General features: G+C 43.9%; 2 protein-coding genes across 3 annotated transcripts in view; one reads left to right on the top strand and one right to left on the bottom strand.

Annotated features, from left to right (window-relative positions):
* DESI2 (desumoylating isopeptidase 2) overlaps nucleotides 1-20,482 on the top strand; it is a 60,461-nt gene extending 39,979 nt beyond the window's left edge. For both annotated transcript variants that reach the window (XM_054457937.2, XM_054457954.2), the window contains one exon: nucleotides 17,036-20,482. In XM_054457937.2, the coding sequence (XP_054313912.1) occupies nucleotides 17,036-17,269 (234 nt within the window). In that variant the 3' untranslated portion in view covers nucleotides 17,270-20,482. The remainder of the gene's footprint in view (nucleotides 1-17,035) is intronic.
* LOC129008813 (large ribosomal subunit protein eL37-like) lies at nucleotides 3,860-8,307 on the bottom strand. Its single transcript, XM_054441209.2, has 2 exons — nucleotides 8,210-8,307; nucleotides 3,860-4,211 (listed from the first exon to the last, which is right to left on the bottom strand). Exons 1-2 carry the CDS (start codon nucleotides 8,305-8,307, stop codon nucleotides 3,908-3,910), a joined length of 402 nt encoding a protein of 133 aa, XP_054297184.1. The 3' UTR covers nucleotides 3,860-3,907.
* Nucleotides 20,483-20,753: the final 271 nt, after the last annotated feature.

The following is a 20,753-nucleotide window of genomic DNA, read 5'->3' as shown; positions in this document are numbered from 1 at the left end:
CTAACATAACACATAGGCACTTACTTGCCTTCTCAATTCTTGAATCCCAAGCAGAAGATCAAAACTAGGTCAAAATTAAAGAACCATAAAAAGAAAATGGAGGAAAGAAATTAAAAAGATTATAAAATAAGGTCTAGAGAATTGTTGCTTGAAACAGCTTCCCAGCTTTCTGATGCTTAGCAGATGCTTGCAATGGCAGCATCTAGGTACCACAGAAATTGTGAAGGGTGTAAAGGAGAAAACGAGCTGCTATTTCAGTGACCTCCTCTACAGAAATGCTTAGTTCCTTGGCCGTTTTTCCTTCTCTCATGGCTTCTACAATACAGCTTTCAAACACCTCTCACAGACTGTCACCATGCCACTCCGAGTGTGTCTCATGGACCAGCAGTTCTACAATACAGCTTTCAAACAAACACCTCTCACAGACTGTCACCATGCCACTCCGAGTGTGTCTCATGGACCAGCAGTTCTACAATACAGCTTTCAAACAAACACCTCTCACAGACTGTCACCATGCCACTCCGAGTGTGCCTCATGGACCAGCAGTTCTACAATACAGCTTTCAAACACCTCTCACAGACTGTCACCATGCCACTCCGAGTGTGTCTCATGGACCAGCAGTTCTACAATACAGCTTTCAAACAAACACCTCTCACAGACTGTCACCATGCCACTCCGAGTGTGTCTCATGGACCAGCAGTTCTACAATACAGCTTTCAAACACCTCTCACAGACTGTCACCATGCCACTCCGAGTGTGTCTCATGGACCAGCAGTTCTACAATACAGCTTTCAAACACCTCTCACAGACTGTCACCATGCCACTCCGAGTGTGTCTCATGGACCAGCAGTTCTACAATACAGCTTTCAAACACCTCTCACAGACTGTCACCATGCCACTCCGAGTGTGTCTCATGGACCAGCAGTTCTACAATACAGCTTTCAAACAAACACCTCTCACAGACTGTCACCATGCCACTCCGAGTGTGTCTCATGGACCAGCATTTCTACAATACAGCTTTCAAACACCTCTCACAGACTGTCACCATGCCACTCCGAGTGTGTCTCATGGACCAGCAGTTCTACAATACAGCTTTCAAACACCTCTCACAGACTGTCACCATGCCACTCCGAGTGTGTCTCATGGACCAGCAGTTCTACAATACAGCTTTCAAACACCTCTCACAGACTGTCACCATGCCACTCCGAGTGTGCCTCATGGACCAGCAGTTCTACAATACAGCTTTCAAACACCTCTCACAGACTGTCACCATGCCACTCCGAGTGTGTCTCATGGACCAGCAGTTCTACAATACAGCTTTCAAACAAACACCTCTCACAGACTGTCACCATGCCACTCCGAGTGTGTCTCATGGACCAGCATTTCTACAATACAGCTTTCAAACACCTCTCACAGACTGTCACCATGCCACTCCGAGTGTGTCTCATGGACCAGCAGTTCTACAATACAGCTTTCAAACACCTCTCACAGACTGTCACCATGCCACTCCGGTGTGCCTCATGGACCAGCAGTTCTACAATACAGCTTTCAAACACCTCTCACAGACTGTCACCATGCCACTCCGAGTGTGTCTCATGGACCAGCAGTTCTACAATACAGCTTTCAAACACCTCTCACAGACTGTCACCATGTCACTCCGAGTGTGCCTCATGGACCAGCAGTTCTACAATACAGCTTTCAAACACCTCTCACAGACTGTCACCATGCCACTCCGAGTGTGTCTCATGGACCAGCAGTTCTACAATACAGCTTTCAAACACCTCTCACAGACTGTCACCATGCCACTCCGAGTGTGTCTCATGGACCAGCAGTTCTACAATACAGCTTTCAAACACCTCTCACAGACTGTCACCATGCCACTCCGAGTGTGTCTCATGGACCAGCAGTTCTACAATACAGCTTTCAAACAAACACCTCTCACAGACTGTCACCATGCCACTCCGAGTGTGTCTCATGGACCAGCAGTTCTACAATACAGCTTTCAAACACCTCTCACAGACTGTCACCATGCCACTCCGAGTGTGTCTCATGGACCAGCAGTTCTACAATACAGATTTCAAACACCTCTCACAGACTGTCACCATGCCACTCCGAGTGTGTCTCATGGACCAGCAGTTCTACAATACAGCTTTCAAACACCTCTCACAGACTGTCACCATGCCACTCCGAGTGTGTCTCATGGACCAGCAGTTCTACAATACAGCTTTCAAACACCTCTCACAGACTGTCATCATGCCACTCAGAGTGTGTTTCATGGACCAGCAGCATCAGCATCTCCTGGAAATTTGTGAGATATGTATTATCTCTGCCCCACCAGAGATATACTGAATGCAAATCTTCATTTTAACAAGATCCCCAGATGACTCATATGAACGTAAAAGTTCAAGAAACACCTGTGGTCTAGCGGATGCATCAGTACCATAGAAGTGACCTAGTCAATTTTCAGGCAAGGGGGAAGGTAGTTCTGAGCTTTCTTGACCCCAGACATTACATTTGTGTGGAATGCATTCAAAGATCTATTGAGTGCTAAAATTGGTGGAGAAATAGACAGCATCCTAATCCACTCTTATTTTTCAGACAAGGAAACAGACCCCAATTGGGAAAATGACTTATCAAAGATTGTCATGAAGAATTCAGATTAGACCGGACTTCTTACTCCAGTGCTTATTATATTTTATCATTACTTCCTCTGGTTCTAATTTATTCTGTCCTTCAAAAACATTAAGAACGTTATTGAGCATCTATACCACCACATCAGCCCTGGTCTAACCCCAAAACCATTTTGCATTTGGGGCCCAAAGAGCAATTCTAGATGTCCCTGAAGCCATCTTTTTAGGCCACAGTTTTTATGCTTTTCTCCATGTAAGTGCTGAATTGTTTGTTCTTTTTTTTTTTTTTTTTTTTTTTTGAGATGGAGTTTGGCTCTTTGTTGCCCAGGCTGGAGTACAGTGGCACCATCTCGGCTCACCACAACCTCTGCCTCCCAGGTTCAAGCGATTCTCCTGCCTCAGCCTCCTGAGTAGCTGGGACTATAGGCACCCCCCACCACGCCTGGCTAATTTTGTATTTTTAGTAGAGGCAGGGTTTCTCCATGTTGGTTAGGCTGGTCTCGAACTCCCGACCTCAAGTGATCTGCCTGCCTCGGCCTCCCAAAGTGCTGGGATTACAGGCATGAGCCACGGCGCCTGGCCTAGTGCTGAATTGTTAAGCTGAGAGACCCAGAAGTTAAGTTGATCCAAGGTTACCTAGCCTGTTAGTGGCAGTGCTGGAACTAGAATTCTGGATAGTGAGGGATAAGGAGCTATTTTAATGAAATATGGTATATATTCCATTAAATGGAAATATCGGCTCTTGCCTATTGTGAAATGTAAAAGCTACCTTTGGAATTTGAAATGATAGATGCAACTCCCATATAACAAAGACAAGCAAATTAATATTAGGCACTCTAATGAAGTTTAGTAAAACTGGTATGCTTTTATATCTTTGACAACATAGTGTGGGGACGTATGTCATAACCAGTTGCAAATAAGCAAAATCATCACTATATTAATAATTGATTGTCGATATATGTACTTTTCTGTTAATATTGTTCTTAAAAATTCTAAGAATTATCATTTAACACGATAATGTTATCAGTTCCGATGCTTCCTCTACAGCAGGGATTAGCAAACTACTATAGCCTGGCCTTTGAACCAACACCAGCATGTCATCTGTCCTTATACAGCCTGCAGGCTAAAATGGTTTTTACATTCTTTTTAAGGATTGAAAAAAGCCAAAAGAATACTATATGGTGACATGTATAAATTATGTAAAGTTCAAACTTTAGTATTCATAAAGGTTTTTTTTTAAACCAGAACATTTATTGCATTACTAATCGTTGAAATTCTTAAGATGAACTGGATGCTGCAGCAGCTGCCCTCTTGGGTTTAGGTGTTGTTCCTTCACGGAATCTCTGCCTGAATCCACGGTCTACAATTTTTAGGTGCCTCATTCGACCAGTCCCGGTGGTATTTTGTCTTTTAGCCTTGGCACTGCAGTTATACTTTCTCTTGCGCTTGGCGGAGTAGCCACATTTGCCACAGGTCAACTTCCAAAGGCGGTAGGCCTTAGAGCCACAGCAGTGGCACGTGTGCGTCTTATTGCGACGCTTTCCAAACGATGATGTTCCCTTCGTCACCTTGCTTCTGTGGCTAAGACCAGAGAGATTCGTTAAGTTTTATTAGAACACAGCCATGCTTATTTGTTTACCTGTTTCCTTGACTGCTTTCCGGCTGCAGTGGCAGAGTTGAGTAGCTGCAGCAAAGATTTATGGCCTATAAAGCCCAAAATATTTATTGTTTGACCTTTAACAGAAAAAGTTTGCCAGCCTCTACTCTGCAAGATAGGTCCCTTCGAATTGGGTGCTAATTGGCGTAAACATTGAGGAAACGTTATCTTACAAAACAAGTCCAGAATAAGGCAGGCTCCACTCCATTGTGGTCAATGTCTCAGCTGTGAGTGTCATAGGGATGTAAAGTCTTTATTCATTTCTCTAAGCTGCCATCCTTGGGATGTTGGCCCTACCGGCAGGCCAGCTCCCTTTATGGTTTTCAGATAGAGGTAACAATTTTAGCACAACAACCAGAGGAAGACTATGTCTCTCTCCCTTTGGAAACAGTGAAACTCTTTCTGGAACTCCCTTTTCCCTACCCTTCCAAAAGCAGCCATGTTTTACAGCCAGAATTGTGTCAGATGCCTAATTGTGAACCAGTCACTAGCAAAAGGACTGCCATTACCATTACTAAATGCCACTCGTCTAATCTAAATGTCTTTTTAAAATTAATATTTTCGGTCAGGCATGGTGGCTCACACCTGTAATCCCAGCACTTTGGGAGGCCAAGGTGGGGGGATCACAAGGTCAAGAGATCAAGACCATCCTGGCCAACATGTTGAAACCTCATCTCTAACTAAAAATACAAAAATTAGCTGGGCATGGTGGCGGGCACCTGTAATCCCAGCTACTCAGGAGGCTGAGGCAGGAGAATCGCCTGAACCCAGGAGGCAGAGGTTGCAGTGAGCAGAGATGGTGCTGTTGCACTCCATCCTGGGCAACAAGAGCAAAACTCCATCTCAAAAAAATAAGTAAAATTAATATTTTCAGTAGAAAATTCAAAACATATAAAAGTAGAATAATATAATGAGCCCCTATATAACTCACTTAGATACCACTCCAGCTCCAAATTGTTTTGAAACAAATCCCAGATTTAGAGACAGGGTCTTGCTGTTGCCCAGGCTGGGGTGCAGTGGTGTGATCATAGTTCATTGCAGCTTGGAACTCAGGCTCAAGTGATCCTCCTGTCTCAGCCTCCCAAGTAGCTAGAGCTACAGGCACATGCCACTATGTACAACTTTCGTATTTTTTGTGAAGATGGAGTTGCATTATATTGCCCAGGCTGGTCTGGAACTCCTGGACTCAAGCAATCCTCCCACCTCAGCCTCCCAAAATCCTGAGATTACCTGCATGAGCCACCACACCTGGCCTAATTTCAATTATAAATATTTCACTCTGTATCTCTAAAAGATAAAGATTCTTTTTAACATAACCACATTATGTCATCACTCCTAAAATTAACTCCTAAAATTATGTTATCACTCCACAAATTAACATTATTTCTTAATATTATCCAAATGAACAACGTTCAGATTTCCCCAACTGTCATAATTTTTTAATGGTTAGTTTGAATCCAAATCTAAACAAAAGTTCATACATCTGGTCACCCTGAGATACATTCCCCATAGAAAAGGCAAGATAGCTGGGCACAGTGGCTCACGCCTGTAATCCCAGCACTTTGGGAGGCTGAGGCAGGTAGGTTGCTTGAGCACACAAGTTCAAGACCAGCTTGGGCAACATGGCAAAACCCCATCTACAAAAAATACAAAAATTAGCCAGGCATGGTGGTGTGTGCCTGTAGTCCCAGCTGCTTGGGAGGCTGAGGTGGGAGGATGGGGTGGGAGGATGGCTTAAGCCCAGGAGGCAGAGGTTGCAGTGAACCAAGATGGTACCACTGCACTCCAGCCTGGGTGATAGGGCGAGATAGATGCTTTTTTTCCCCCCTTTACTTGTTTTCAAAAAACAAGTTGGTTCCTGTACGGAAGAGTTAAATAACATCATAGGCCTAAAACTGCTGTCCTTAGAAAGGCCTGCCTGCAGGATTGGCCTTGAGCTGACATCTGCGAGCTTGGACTTCTGTAAGGTTCTCATCATTCCTAGAACTGAGAAGAGTGGCTCCCTTTGCCTAACCTGTTTGTACAACTGATTTGGTTTATGCTAAAAACCTGCTTTCCCTCTGGGACTCTGGGATTTTGGCAGAGGATGCCTGCATGACCAGCCCCCAATAGAAGTCTTGGGTTCTGAGTCTGTAATGATCTTCCCTGGTAGACGTTTCACATATGTTGTCACAGACCATTGCTGGGGGGATTAAGCATGCACATCCTACCTATTAGGAGAGGATCCTTAAAGCTTGTGCCTGCTTTCCTCTGGACTTTGCCCCATGTATAATTTTCCTTTTGCTGATTTTGTTTTGTATCTTTTTGTTGTAATAAGTCATAGTCATGAGTATGCTATGCTGATTCCTGAGTCCTAGCAAATCACCAAAACGACGGTTGTGGAGACCTTTGACTCACAGAAATATAACAAAAGGACTGGCAAGGCACGGTGGCTCATGCCTGTAATCCCAGCATTTTGGGAGGTTGAGGCAGGCGGATCACTTGAGGTCAGGAGTTTGAGACCAGCCTGGCCAACTTGGTGAAACTCCGTCTCTACTAAAAATATAAAAAATTAGCCTGGTGTGTGGCACACACCTGTAATCCCAGCTACTCAGGAGGCGGAGGTTGCAATGAGCTGAGATCGTGCCACTGCACTCCAGCCTGGGTGACAGAGGGAGCCTCTGTCTCAAAAAAAAGGACTGAGAAAAGAAAGGATGAAATGGGTGGAGGTATGGAAAACCTTTGATGTCTGGATGGCTATGGAGTTATCCATGATGTGAAATAGCGGCTGAGCTGTTGCCTGTTATGAAAGGTAAAAGTTACCTGTCGAATTTCAAATGATAGATCCAACTCCAGGAGAACTGACTCACTAGATCAACCTGGCTACTTTTGGCCATGCTGGTTACAGTGAGGAGAAAAAAGAAGTGTAGCCCAGGTAATACCTTCAGTTTTTGTTCTCTCCTCCCAGAAGAAAGAAAAAAGGCCCAAAAATTCCCAAAGCTGAGCTTTGGTTGGGCCAAAAATGTTAAACATTTATGGCACTGTTTCCTCACAAGTAGAAGGAAAAAAGGTTGAATCAGTTCTCAGGGCTAGAGCTAAGTAAAAAAGGGCAGGGGACATCCTTCAGTTGTTAGCCTGCCTGCACGCCCTCAACCCCATTCCAGATAGGGTCTCCTCTGCAACTGTAATATTAAACCTTTTGCTAAATTTACTGCAAGGGGTTGAATACATCTGCAGTGAGGAAGGTGCCGGGCCGGAGTGGGGCAGCGGGGGGCCGTTAATGGCCTTGTATTTTGCAGTTATTACATCTATGGATATACGAAAGAAGTTGATGTAGAATGTTTTATGCTGGTAATGTCGCAGATGCTAGGGGGATTAGCCCAATAAGGCAGTGATGCAAATAAAAAGTTAGTGGGACACAACTTCCTTGCTTTTGCTGCTGTAGGATAGATGGAAATTTAAATCTTTTGTTGAAAGCAAAATATGTCTCACAGCCGATGATATCTCCTATGATTTTTGCCTATTGGAGCCTCTGGAAAAAGGAAGACATACACTTTTAAACATTTTTAAAGCAGTTTTAATTGCAAGTGAGCTCATATAAAATCAGATGTCTGACCCTAGAGGCTGGTGATTTTCTAGCCTGATGTGCATAATTTTGAGTGGGTCTTAGAAAGCACTTAGGAAAGCTTTGCTTTTTGCTTGGCCTTGGAAACATGACTGGCCCTTCAGCATCTCAGCTTTACTGCTGCCAAAGAAAAGTCTCTGGCATATTTTGGAATCCTGAATTCATCGATCCTAATTGCTTGGACTTGACACTTGAGCTAAAACTTGACATTGTCTCCTACACACTATTTCAGTCTTAGCACAAGCTGTGTTAAACTGAAAGATATACAGGCTCAGGGAAGAAGACTTCTACTTGGGGATCAAGGCAGATTTAGGATACCCCTCTGTGGGGCTCTTCACTATAAAAACATGGATGTTGACGGAACTACGTGGATTATCACAGGTGTCCACGGGAACCGGCTTCTCTGGTGGGACCATACGAAGTCGAACTGCTGATCTGTTCTGTATTTCTGATACAGGGACTGATTACATTCCTAACTTGTGATTATTGACAAAAGCTACATGTTGAGGGGAAAGCATATCACTAGGACTGTGGCCCCTGTGTCTACCCATCTTACTCCCACCTCTCTCGGGAAAGTTTCTCTGTGTTTACTGGGACTTCTGGACTAGCTGCCGTTTGCAACAGTGGACTTACCAGTTTGTCGCTACTCTGCTACCTTTCTACTGGTGCACACACCTTAGTAAGGCAGTTTGATTACCAAATGCAGCTGTCTCCAGAAATGGAATGATGCTATAGGCCACTTACTAAATGAATGTTCAGTGAGTGGCTCTCAAACCATTTTGAAATATTTTGAAAATTCAGGATTTAATTCTGACCAGTTCTGAAAATGGCATGTGTTTCTGGTTACATTATATAAAAATATTTTACGGCCAGGTGCAGTGGCTCGTGCCTGTAATCCCAACGCTTTAGGAGGCTCAGGCAGGCGGATCACGAGGTCAAGAGATCGAGACCATCCTGGCCAACATGGTGAAACCCCATCTCTACTAAAAATACAAAAATTAGCTGGGCGTGGTGGCGCGGGCCTGTAGTCCCAGCTACTCGGGAGGCTGAGGCAGGAGAATTCCTTGAACACAGGAGGGGGAGGTTTCAGGGAGCCGAGATTGTGCCACTGCACTCCAGCCTAACAACAGAGCGAGACTGTCTCAAAAAAAAAAAAAAAAATTCTGTGAAGACTTTTGTCCCTCTTTAATATATCCCTTCCAGACAAAAGGTCTGGATGAGAGTATAGGACAATGTTTTAAATGTGAAGCTATGACTGCTAAATGAGACATACTGATTTTGTAACAACAACAAAAAACAAACCCTGGCACCTAGGGAATCTCAAAGGAGGCAAAGACTGATCATCTTTGTTTTTCAATACTGCCTTTCCCCTCTTCCTAAAAACTTCCATGCTACCTTGTTAAGATGCTGCAAGCACTTTGAATTCACACAGCCTGCTGAGCCTGTGCTCAAACCTATAAGAGCAGGGAGTGACCTCAGCTCCTGCACTTCCCACACAGAACACCTCCAGATGTCATCCACAGTCATGAGGCTGATAACCTGATGTCATGGACCAACATGGAACTGACTGTCTTCAGGTAGTCCCTCTGAAACAAAAACTCTAAGTTTTCAGGCTGGAGTGGAAACCTGTTTTCCTCTAAACTTTACCCCATGCACCTTTTCGCTTGCCAATTTTGTTTCACATCCTTTCACTGTGATAAGTCATACCTGTGAATACAACTATATGCTATGTCGTATGAGTCCTCTAAAATCATCAAATCTGGAGGTGGAAAAACTGGGTCTTGGGCATACCTGACACAGTTCCCTAGTACTCTCTAAGTGGTTTTTTTCTCCCCGCAAAATATTTTTTGTTTTGAAAATTTAGCATCGTGAATATCTCCTCCCCAGATTTAAAAGTATTTTATGTTTCGGATCAGTGTAATGACTGTTTTTGTCCCATCTTTGATGCATGGGAGCCTCTTCAAGTTGGCTCATAAGTCTTTTGATTTGTCCCTAATAATCTTCTATAGCCTTTTGTTATCTGGTATGACAAGATATTCCAGGCTCATCTAGATATTTTCTACCTCAGAACTGTTCCCTTCTAATAGCAAATATTTAGAAACTTTAATCTGGGCTTTAAGGTTGCTCACTACTACTGTACTGATCATTGTCTCTAGCTCCTCACCCCCACCAGTAGATGAAACTGGGACTTTTTTACAGGTTCATAGTGACGTTTCTACTACAAATTTGGGCTACAGCATTTTTACTTAACCTCATCAATGATATAGCTACATTTTATCTATCCCATGTCAAAAATCTAAATTCTCAGCAACAAGAAACATAATTGCTCATTTGTTTTACTCCTCTGTACCTAAAACAGCTGTAGAATAATAGTGTTACCATAACCACCACCAATATGAGTACTAGAAAGTTAAGGTTTTTTGTCATTCTTTCATCTTTAGATTGTGACTTAATACAGTAAAATTCATGTGTTTTACAGTTAATTGGAATTTATTTCTGTGGGGTTATGATATTTAGCTGAAGAGATTTCCAAGCAAAGTATATAGAAGGTGCAGCCTGCCTTGTTGCTTATAGTAAAATGTGAGAAGAACAATAGAGGGAAGAACTATTAAAGCACAAGAAGGAACCAACATTTAATGATTTAGGAAATTTTTCAGCCTATCTAGATTGCAAAAGATGCTGAAATTAGGAGCTTCCTACAGAGAAAGCCAAGGGCATGACTGGACCACCTTTTTTCCTTTAACTGCTGAAGAAATTAAATATGTGACTTGTGGATCATCTCAACCATCTCAACAGAAACCAAGAATGGAGATGGGATTATTCAGGAAAGATCTGTGGAGGAACATCTTTTCTGATGGAGTCAATCCCATGACATACGCGAGAGATCCACAACGTTTTGAGAATGGTATATTAGCAGAAACACTGCCAGTTTGGACTGAAAGAGACAGAGAGGGGACAAAATTAAAGAAGATGCTTTGACTGTCAAAATTCTATAGGCAGGTAATTGGCTGGAGAAAAAGGATGACTCAGAGGATAGAATCTCCAGATGGCAGAGCCAAGAGCCATAGAAGATTATTCCCAGGCCTTGAAACCTAATAGACATTGCCTTGTTGGATTCCAGAATTGTTTGGGACTAGTAACTCCTTTCTTCCTTCCATTTTCTCCCTTTTGGGATGGGAATGTCTATAAATTTTATTCTCTGCCTGTTCTACTATTCTATTTTGGGAACATCCTATATATGCTTTTCTCCATTTTGTTTTCACTAATAGTATATCCTGGAGTACATTCTGTAACAGTATATAGAAATATTCCTCACTTCTTTTTTTAGCTGAATAGTCTTCCTTGTGTGGATGTACCATAATTTATTCAACCTGTTAATGGCACTTGGTTAATTTTAGTCTTTTGCTGTTACAAAAAGTGTTGTAATGAATAACCCTGTACATACATCTTTTTATTTTTACCACTGTATCTGTATGCTTGATTTTCTAGAAGAGGGATTGCTGGATTGGAGCTTAAATGCAAAGTTTCATGTTGCTATATAAACCAAATACTATTTGATCACTAGCCACCTAAGAAGTACATTTTGCATTGTGACCCAGTTTACACACACACAGACACATAACTAAGATGTGTCATGGTTACCTCGTTACCTACAATCTGTTTTGTTTTAAAAATTCAGGTAGCAATGCTAAATGACCTACTAATGGGTCATGACTCAAAGTTTTAAAAACATTGGCTTGGCCGGGCAAGGTGGCTCACGCCTGTAATCCCGACACTTTGGGAGGCTGAGGCAGGCGGATCACCTGAGGTCAGGAGTTTGAGACCAGCCTGGCCAACATGGTGAAACCCCGTCTCTACTAAAGATACAAAAATTAGCCAGGTGTGGTGGTGCATGCCTATGATCCCAGCTACTCGGGAGGCTGAGGCAGGAGAATCACTTGAACCTGGGAGGTGGGGGTTGCAGCAAGCCCAGACCGCGCCACTGCACTCCAGCCTCAGTAACAGACCAAGACTCCATCTCAAAAAATAAATAAATAAATAATTGGCTTGACCAAGGATTGGTACACTTTTATTTGAAAGAGCCAGATAATAAATATTTTAGGTTTGTGGACTATTCACAGTCCCAACTTTGCCTCTGCCATTGTAGCCTAAGAGGCATAGGCGATACGTAAACCAATAGACACGGCTGTGTTTCAGTAAAACTATCTACAAAACCAAGTGGCTATAGATAGGACTCTGTTGTAGGCTAATCAAGCCACACCCTCAGGGGTTGGAATGAAGTCAGCTTCACCTGTAGCACATGGATATATGGAGGAGGGTAGATTACTGAATGAAATTAGGACTTGGGAAGGAGAATGAGGGAAATGGCTGTTGAATAGGCAACAGTCGCTATCACGTTAACTAAATAGTCTTAGTCATGACTTACATGATTAACCTCTAAATAGGCAGATAGCCCTAAATACGTCTCAGGTGTAAAGTACAATATACTATTTGTTGTAAAGTACAATATAATATTTGTTTGCCGGTGCTTTTTTTTTTTTTTTTTTTTGGTGAGACGAAGTCTTGCTCTGTCACCCAGGCTGGAGTTCAGTGACATGATCTCGGCTCACTGCAACCTCTGCCTCCTGGGTTCAAGCGATTCTCCCGCCTCAGCCTCCTGAGTAGCTGTGATTACAGGTGTGTGCCACCACACCTGGCTAATTTTTGTATTTTTAGTAGAGATGAGGTTTCACTGTGTTGGCCAGGCTGGTCTCGAACTGCTGACCTCAAGTGATCCACCTACCTCTGCCTCCCAAAGTGCTGGGATTACAGGCATAAGATACCACCTCACCTGCCCGGCCTGTTTGGCAGCGTTTTTAAGAGCAGATGTAGTTGATACACATTCTTTTTTATTCGTTTTTTGAGATGGAATCTTACTGTGTCATCCAGGCTGTAGTGCAGCGGCACAGTCTTGGCTCTCCGCAGCTTCAACCTCCTGGGCCCGAGCAATCCCCCTGCCCTAGCCTCCCAAGTAGCTGAGGCTACAGGCACACACCGCCATACCCGGCGAATTTGTGAGTGTGTAAACAAGGTGCCCAGGGTGGTCTTGAACTCCTGACCTCAAGTAATCCTCCTGCCTTGGACTTCCAAAGTACAGAGATTACAGGCATGAGCCACCATGCCTGGCCTCATGTACACATTCTTCTTTCTTTTTTAATTTATTTTTTGAGACGGAGTCTCACTCTGTCGCCCAGGCTGGAGTGCAGTGGTGCAATCTCGGCTCACTGCAAGCTCCGCCTCCCAGGTTCACGCCATTCTCCTGCCTCAGCCTCCCGAGTAGCTGGGACTACAGGTGCCCACCACCACGCCTAGCTAATTTTTTGTATTTTTAGTAGAGACAGGGTTTCACCGTGTTAGCCAGGATGGTCTCGATCTCCTGACCTCATGATCTGCCCACCTTGGCCTCCCAAAGTGCTGGGATTACAGGTGTGAGCCACTGCGCTGGGCCAAAGTATTTTTAAGTGTCTACCTCTCTGTACTCACAGGCAGTGTGATAGGTGCTTGGTAATCAAAAGTGGTTAGCACATGCTACCTTCCCTCAAGTGAGACCATCTCACTTTCCCTATAGTTAAGATAGAGACATACTATAAGTATTAAGAGGTAGGGCTAAACTTTTAGGGAGAAAAGGTACACGTTGTATAATTACAGGTGCCAGCTTATTAAATTTTAGCTAATTTTTAGACATAAGGTACTTTGAAACCTCTTTCCAAAGTTATTACCTAAGATATGCAAATACCTAAGATGGTACTCTGAGATCACATGATCATAATCTTTGCTATAACTGGAGGCAAAAACAACAAAGTGGCAGTGGGGCATGAACGGTAGCCCAGTCCATTGTGTCTGCACAAGAGAAAGAGGATAATAAAGAATAAAGTTAGAGGCACAGAATAGACCCAGTTCTTACTATTTGAAATAGGAGCTGGGGAAGGGTTCAAGAGTCCTAAGGACAGTAGGACAGGAAGTGGGCAACTACAGAAGCATCAGTGGGCAGGGATTCCTCCTGGCACCTGTTTCTACCCCGCTAGTGTCTTCAGACTGAAGCGTGGCCAGGCTTCCATGCCTTGTCTGACTCTAGGCCTGCTTCTGCAGAGGAGTCACAGAGCCAGGTCTTCATTTGGGAAAACACTGTGTGTGTGTGTGTGTGACGGAGTCTCACTCTGTTGTGTGTGTGTGTGTGTGAGAGACGGAGTCTCACTCTGTGTGTGTGTGTGAGACAGAGTCTCACTGTTGTGTGTGTGTGACGGAGTCTCACTCTGTTGTGTGTGTGTGTGAGACAGTCTCACTGTGTGTGTGTGTGTGTGTGACGGAGTCTCACTGTTTTGTGTGTGTGTGTGACAGTCTCACTCTGTTGTGTGTGTGTGACAGAGTCTCACTGTGTGTGTGTGTGTGACGGAGTCTCGTGTGTGACAGAGTCTCACTGTGTGTGTGACGGAGTCTCTGTTGTGTGTGTGTGTGTGTGTGAGACAGTCTCACTGTTGTGTGTGTGTGTGTGACGGAGTCTCTGTTGTGTGTGACGGAGTCTCACTGTTGTGTGTGTGTGTGTGTGAGACAGAGTCTCACTGTGTGTGTGTGTGTGACGGAGTCTCACTCGTGTGTGTGTGTGTGACGGAGTCTCACTCTGTGTGTGTGTGTGTGTGACGGAGTCTCTTGTGTGTGTGTGTGTGACGGAGTCTCACTCTGTTGTGTGTGTGTGTGTGTGAGAGACGGAGTCTCACTCTGTGTGTGTGTGTGTGAGACAGTCTCACTCTGGTGTGTGTGTGTGTGTGTGAGACAGTCTCACTCTGTTGTGTGTGTGTGACGGAGTCTCACTCTGTGTGTGTGTGTGAGACAGAGTCTCACTCTGTTGTGTGTGTGTGTGACGGAGTCTCGTGTGTGTGTGTGTGAGACGGAGTCTCACTCTGTTTTGTGTGTGTGTGTGAGACGGAGTCTCACTCTGTTGTGTGTGTGTGTGACGGAGTCTCACTCTGTTGTGTGTGTGACGGAGTCTCACTCTGTTGTGTGTGTGTGACGGAGTCTCACTCTGTTGTGTGTGTGTGTGATGGAGTCTCACTCTGTTTTGTGTGTGTGTGTGAGACAGAGTCTCACTCTGTTGTGTGTGACGGAGTCTCTGTGTGTGTGTGTGTGACGGAGTCTCACTCTGTTGTGTGTGTGTGTGTGACGGAGTCTCTGTTGTGTGTGTGTGTGACGGAGTCTCTGTGTGTGTGTGTGACGGAGTCTCACTCTGTGTGTGAGAGACAGAGTCTCACTGTTGTGTGTGTGTGTGAGACAGAGTCTCACTCTGTTGTGTGTGTGTGTGTGACGGAGTCTCACTCTGTTGTATGTGTGTGTGACGGAGTCTCTGGTGTGTGTGTGTGTGTGACAGTCTCACTCTGTTGTGTGTGTGTGTGAGACAGAGTCTCACTCTGTTGTGTGTGTGTGTGACGGAGTCTCTGTGTGTGTGTGTGACGGAGTCTCACTCTGTGTGTGTGTGTGACGGAGTCTCTGTGTGTGTGTGACGGAGTCTCACTCTGGTGTGTGTGTGTGTGTGAGATGGAGTCTCACTCTTGTGTGTGTGTGTGTGAGAGACAGAGTCTCACTGTTGTGTGTGTGTGTGACGGAGTCTCTGTGTGTGTGTGTGAGACAGTCTCACTCTGTGTGTGTGTGTGTGACGGAGTCTCACTCTGTTGTGTGTGTGTGTGAGTCTCACTGTGTGTGTGACGGAGTCTCACTCTCGTGTGTGTGTGTGTGACGGAGTCTCACTCTCTTGTGTGTGTGTGTGAGACAGTCTCACTGTGTGTGTGACGGAGTCTCACTCTGGTGTGTGTGTGTGAGAGACGGAGTCTCACTGTGTGTGTGTGTGAGACGGAGTCTCACTCTGTTGTGTGTGTGTGAGACGGAGTCTCACTCTGTTGTGTGTGTGACGGAGTCTCTGGTGTGTGTGTGTGTGTGACAGAGTCTCACTCTGTTGTGTGTGTGTGTGTGACGGAGTCTCACTCTTTGTGTGTGTGTGTGTGTGACGGAGTCTCACTCTGTTGTGTGTGAGACAGAGTCTCACTCTGTTGTGTGTGTGTGTGACAGAGTCTCACTCTGTTGTGTGTGTGTGTGTGACGGAGTCTCACTCTGTTGTGTGTGTGTGTGACGGAGTCACTCTGTTGTGTGTGTGTGACAGTCTCACTCTGTGTGTGTGAGACAGAGTCTCACTCTGTGTGTGTGTGTGTGACGGAGTCTCACTCTGTGTGTGTGTGTGTGTGTGTGACGGAGTCTCACTCTGTTGCCTAGGCTGGAGTGCAGTGGCGTTATGTGAGCTTACTGCAACCTCTGCCTCCCGGGTTCAGGCGATTCTCCTGCCCCAGCCTCCCGAGTATCTGGGAATACGGGTGTGCACCACCACGCCCGGCTAATTTTTTGTATTTTAAGTAGAGACAGGATTTCACCATACTGGCCAGGCTGGTCTTGGACTCCTGACTTCGTCATCCACCGGCCTCAGCCTCCCGAAGTGCTGGGATTACAGGTGTGAGCCACCGCTCCTGGCCCGCACTTTTTTTCTTTGGGATACTCTCATCACCCAGGCGGTTTTTTCTGGAGCAGGATGAGCTCCTTGAAACAAGTGGGTCAGGGAGAGAAGCAAAGGGGTAAAATGTACACCAGGAAAAATGGAGTGATAGACACTGGAGGAAAGGGGAAAGTCAAAAAGAATCTGTGAAAAAGAATTCACAAATAGGAAAATATCCAAGATGACTCTTCCAATTGCCTGGGGTTTCTATTACTCTAATAATATATTGTATTAACAAGCGTCTTCTGTGTGTTCAAAGTACTTTTCAGTGTGTCTCACGGCAGTTGCAGAGATCAAAGAAAGGAGCCGAGTGAAATTAGCTTGATTTCAGATATGAAAAGTAAGCAACTTGACAAGGTTCTTTAGAAAGGAAGGAATGGAGCCAACAGTAGGGACCCCAGGTCCTGAGTAAAGAGCTGCTTGTTATCAAAAGCCTGGAGTAACACCACTGAAGGCTAGTCTGCCGTGGCTTCTCTGTACGCCGCCCCCCTCCTCCCACCCTCCGCTCCCTGGCAGTGGACCAGGTAATCTTAACCTCTCTTACCTAATACAGAACTCTTTCTCTTCTGCAGATTCTTTGTGGGAAAGAGATTCCTCGCTGGATCAATCGACTTGCCTACTTCAGCTCCTGTATACCCTTTCTACAGAGTTGCCTCCCGAAGGAGTGGCTCACGCCTGCAGCTCTGCAGTCTAGTGTCAGCCAAGAGCTCCAGGATGAACTGGAGGAAGCAGAGGATGCTGCCGCATCCGCTTCCGCGGCAAGCACGGCAGCAGGCTCCAGACCTGGGCGCCACACTAAACTATAAATGTCTCCAAAGTCACACATTCAGAACTGTCTCTGGCAGTCGAATATCACTAGAGAAAAGTAAACAGAGAAGCATCCTTTAGATATTTTGTATGCAAAGATGGCTCTCCCCCAAATCCCAGTTTTTCAGCTCAGGATTATATTTGTAATCAAAAAAAAAAAAAAAATCACTTGGCGCAGGAGGGAGAACTTTGTAAGAAGCTGCCCTCTGTTTTTTTATCCACTCGTAAATCTGGATTTAGTTCTTCTGTTTTACACAAGCTCTGTTAAGTTTACAGTATTTTGTATCGCTGTTTACAATCTTGCACGGACTCCTGCCGCCATGGAAGAAGAAAATCTTCATGTCTTCAAAAATTAGGCAGGTAATCTTTGTATACTTCCGACAACTGCCAGATCTATGGCACAAATAGGCGCACAAAAAGGCAAACAGTTACAGTCACCATCATCTGTTTAAGAATGGTCTTTTAGATTTGTGTTTGTTTTGTTAAAGTTGTTGGCACCAGGATGCAGAGAATCAGACTGGCCTGAGGTGAAGGAGCACACAGCCCTGAGGGCTTGGAACCCTGGGTCCAGTTCCTCTTCACACCCCCGTCCACTCTGAGTAGCACATCTCCCCAGGTGCCCATGGAACACCTGCTTTCATCCCAAATATCCGTCCGCCTAGGCGGGGTGGTATGTTCTTACGTCTCTGACTTTGATGCCACTCATTCTATAGTTTAGCTGTTTTTCGTTCAAGATATTCTTGGTAGTAACTGACAAGTGTGTTGCACATGCATTGGGGGAGGCGCTTCATTTTTATTTTAATACACATGTATTTCCTCCTTGCACAGGATTTGATGGTGTGGGAATATCCTAAGTGGTAGCCTTCTAAGTAGCAGTGAGTTGACATTCAACTGCTTTTAACTATTCAGGCTACCTTTTATACTAAACCTTGAAAACTAGAATCTAACGTCTACCCCCAAAAAAGTAGTTCTTTGATATTTTATACTCTTTATGTACCATGTCAGAAAGAGTATGTTGGCATTTGTCATGGGAGTCATTTCACATCATAATAGAATGCCTAGTCTCATTGACCAATTGTTAAAAAATCATATTTGTCTGTCTTAAAGATTCATATTTATATGTTCTCTCAAATGTATGTCTCTTACGTAACATACTCTAAGAATGAAATTGTCACCACAGGTAAATCCTTGTTAGCAAGGAATCTGTCTGCTCCAGTCTACTCCTAGTTTGACCCTTGGATGTAAGAACCAAGTCATTACATGTCAAATTCAATTTTTCTGCCTTAAGAATGAATGTCCTACGTAAAATATTGGATGCAGTGTAAAATTATCCAAGGCAGTGACTTCAGCTTTATATATATATAAAATATAGTTAGTTTTAAAGTTATTGACATTTATTTAAAGTTTTAGATTGGATTGTTTGTTATTGCTCTGTGTGAGGATACATAATCTTTCAGTAAACTATATTTTTAACTTTTCCATAAGCTGATTTTGGTTCATTTTATCAACATAAGCACACCCTGTTCATAGGGAAAATAAACCTTGGGTTATAAGCATTGGCCTGAGGACAATGAAGCCACTTAACCTAATTTATGCTTTCGACTGTTCTGTTTCCAGAGAGGAAAGCTTTTATAAATTACTCTCAGTTCTTTAGGGGCAGAACGCTTGTTTCAAGAGGTTTGACAGAAGAAAGGAATATATGAACTTAATGAGATGTCGACTTGGTTCAGGTCTAAAAATGAGGGCAAAACACTAAGGCTCTAGCAGTGACTTGTTCACTAAAGAGAGTCCTGTCCCCAAACGGTTAGTACAAAGCCTTGGATACAGTTTGCTTGTAATATTTTTAATAATGTGAGGAGTACAGTTTTTTCTAATTCATTCAAGTATATATGATTTAAACCTGGGCTACTGACACACACAGTAGCCATTAGTTAGACACTTTTTGGTGAATATCAGGAACATCCCATCTGTGCTTAACCAGAATCCAGCAAGTCAGCACACAAGTGATTTTATTGTTATTTTGTTGTATTTACTTTCATCTGCAGCATTTGGAGTTTAAAAATAATGTAAAGGGTTCTAGTAAAAATAGTGTCCTAAGGCCAATTACCATACTAACAATCAGCAGATAAAATTCTGGACATGAGATTCCTTATACTCTAATTATACCTGAGGTTGAGAAAGAAATGTCTTCCTTTAGAAAATCTCATTCGAGTCAGGTTCTTCTCTACGGTTCAAAATTGAGAATGGATTTAATTAACTAGCATTTAGCCAGCTTTTTCTTGCCCTTGGAGAAAAAGAATCATTCTCAACCTGATAATCTGTTAAGAAAAATCCTATATGAACAATCTGGTCATTAATATACATATGATACGGAGTCTCTTTGTTGTAACCAGGTGAACATACTTCTCATGGTGGGTTGGATAGTAATACATGTTAGAGGGTCAGAAGCTTCTGGTTTCTGCTGTTTGCTTTAAATACCCTTGGGGTTTTTTTTAAACCCTTACAAGGGGAGCATCAGCTTTGGAAAGTGCGGCTCTGTAGGAGTGTAGAAGGCAGTGGCGTATGATCTTAGCCTCGTCCTGATGCCTGAATCCAGCCAGCTGTTGCTCTGACCCACAGCAATAGAGCAAGTTACCCATCACCAGCATTTGTACAGAGCAGGGAATTCTGGTTTTAGTCCATTGGTAGCATTGTGTGTATGAGGAGATTCAACACCACAGACAGCTGCAGGACTCGATATCCATGGCTTCTTTCCATCACAAAACGGGTAGAAACACATTCACTGCTTCAGGGTTCTAATCTGTGTGTCTCCTTATGACTCCATTTCTGTAAGATACTCTGTAACTTTGATATATGCTGTATTTTCTTTAAAAGATTTAGATTTTTTGTCAGCAGGTTAGCCATACAACCATTGTATCTCTCTTCAGTATGGTTTAGAACACAGCTCAGTTAGTAGGCTTTCATTGTCTTCTCTTTCAATACATGTACATCTTTACTGTTTGAAAAGTGTTACAGCTGTCAAAGAATCTTCGTGGACCTGAAGATAATTTCTCGTGAAGTTGAATGCAAGTGTACTGTCATTCACAGTGTCATTCACAGTGTTTATATCAAAATACCAGGAATCTTCACTTTTGCTACCTTGATATAGCATTGGGCTATCATGTCACAACATTGAAATACATTGATTTATTAAAAAATACTTTTATAAGAAATGTTTTGTAGTGCTTTCTGACTTTCAGATTGTAACTGTTGTGTATTTGTGTTGGGCGGGGTGGGGAGGTGTATTTTTAAAACCCAAGGATCCTGTGTGCTCGGCAGGAACATGACGGCCAGCCCCTGCATCCTGTCTTCCTCTCACATGCACATGTAACTTTATTCACCTGCATTCATCTTGTGCGCAGATCTGTGGGCCAGTGCCTTAGCTGTCAGAGAGCATAGCCACACCTGCTCACAGGGAGGGGTGCCAGCCCTGGCTTCTGGGGA

This window comes from Pongo pygmaeus, chromosome 1 (genome assembly GCF_028885625.2).
Source record: "Pongo pygmaeus isolate AG05252 chromosome 1, NHGRI_mPonPyg2-v2.0_pri, whole genome shotgun sequence".
In the NCBI taxonomy this organism is placed as follows: Eukaryota; Metazoa; Chordata; class Mammalia; order Primates; family Hominidae; genus Pongo; species Pongo pygmaeus.
This window is presented reverse-complemented; position numbering and strand designations above follow the sequence as displayed.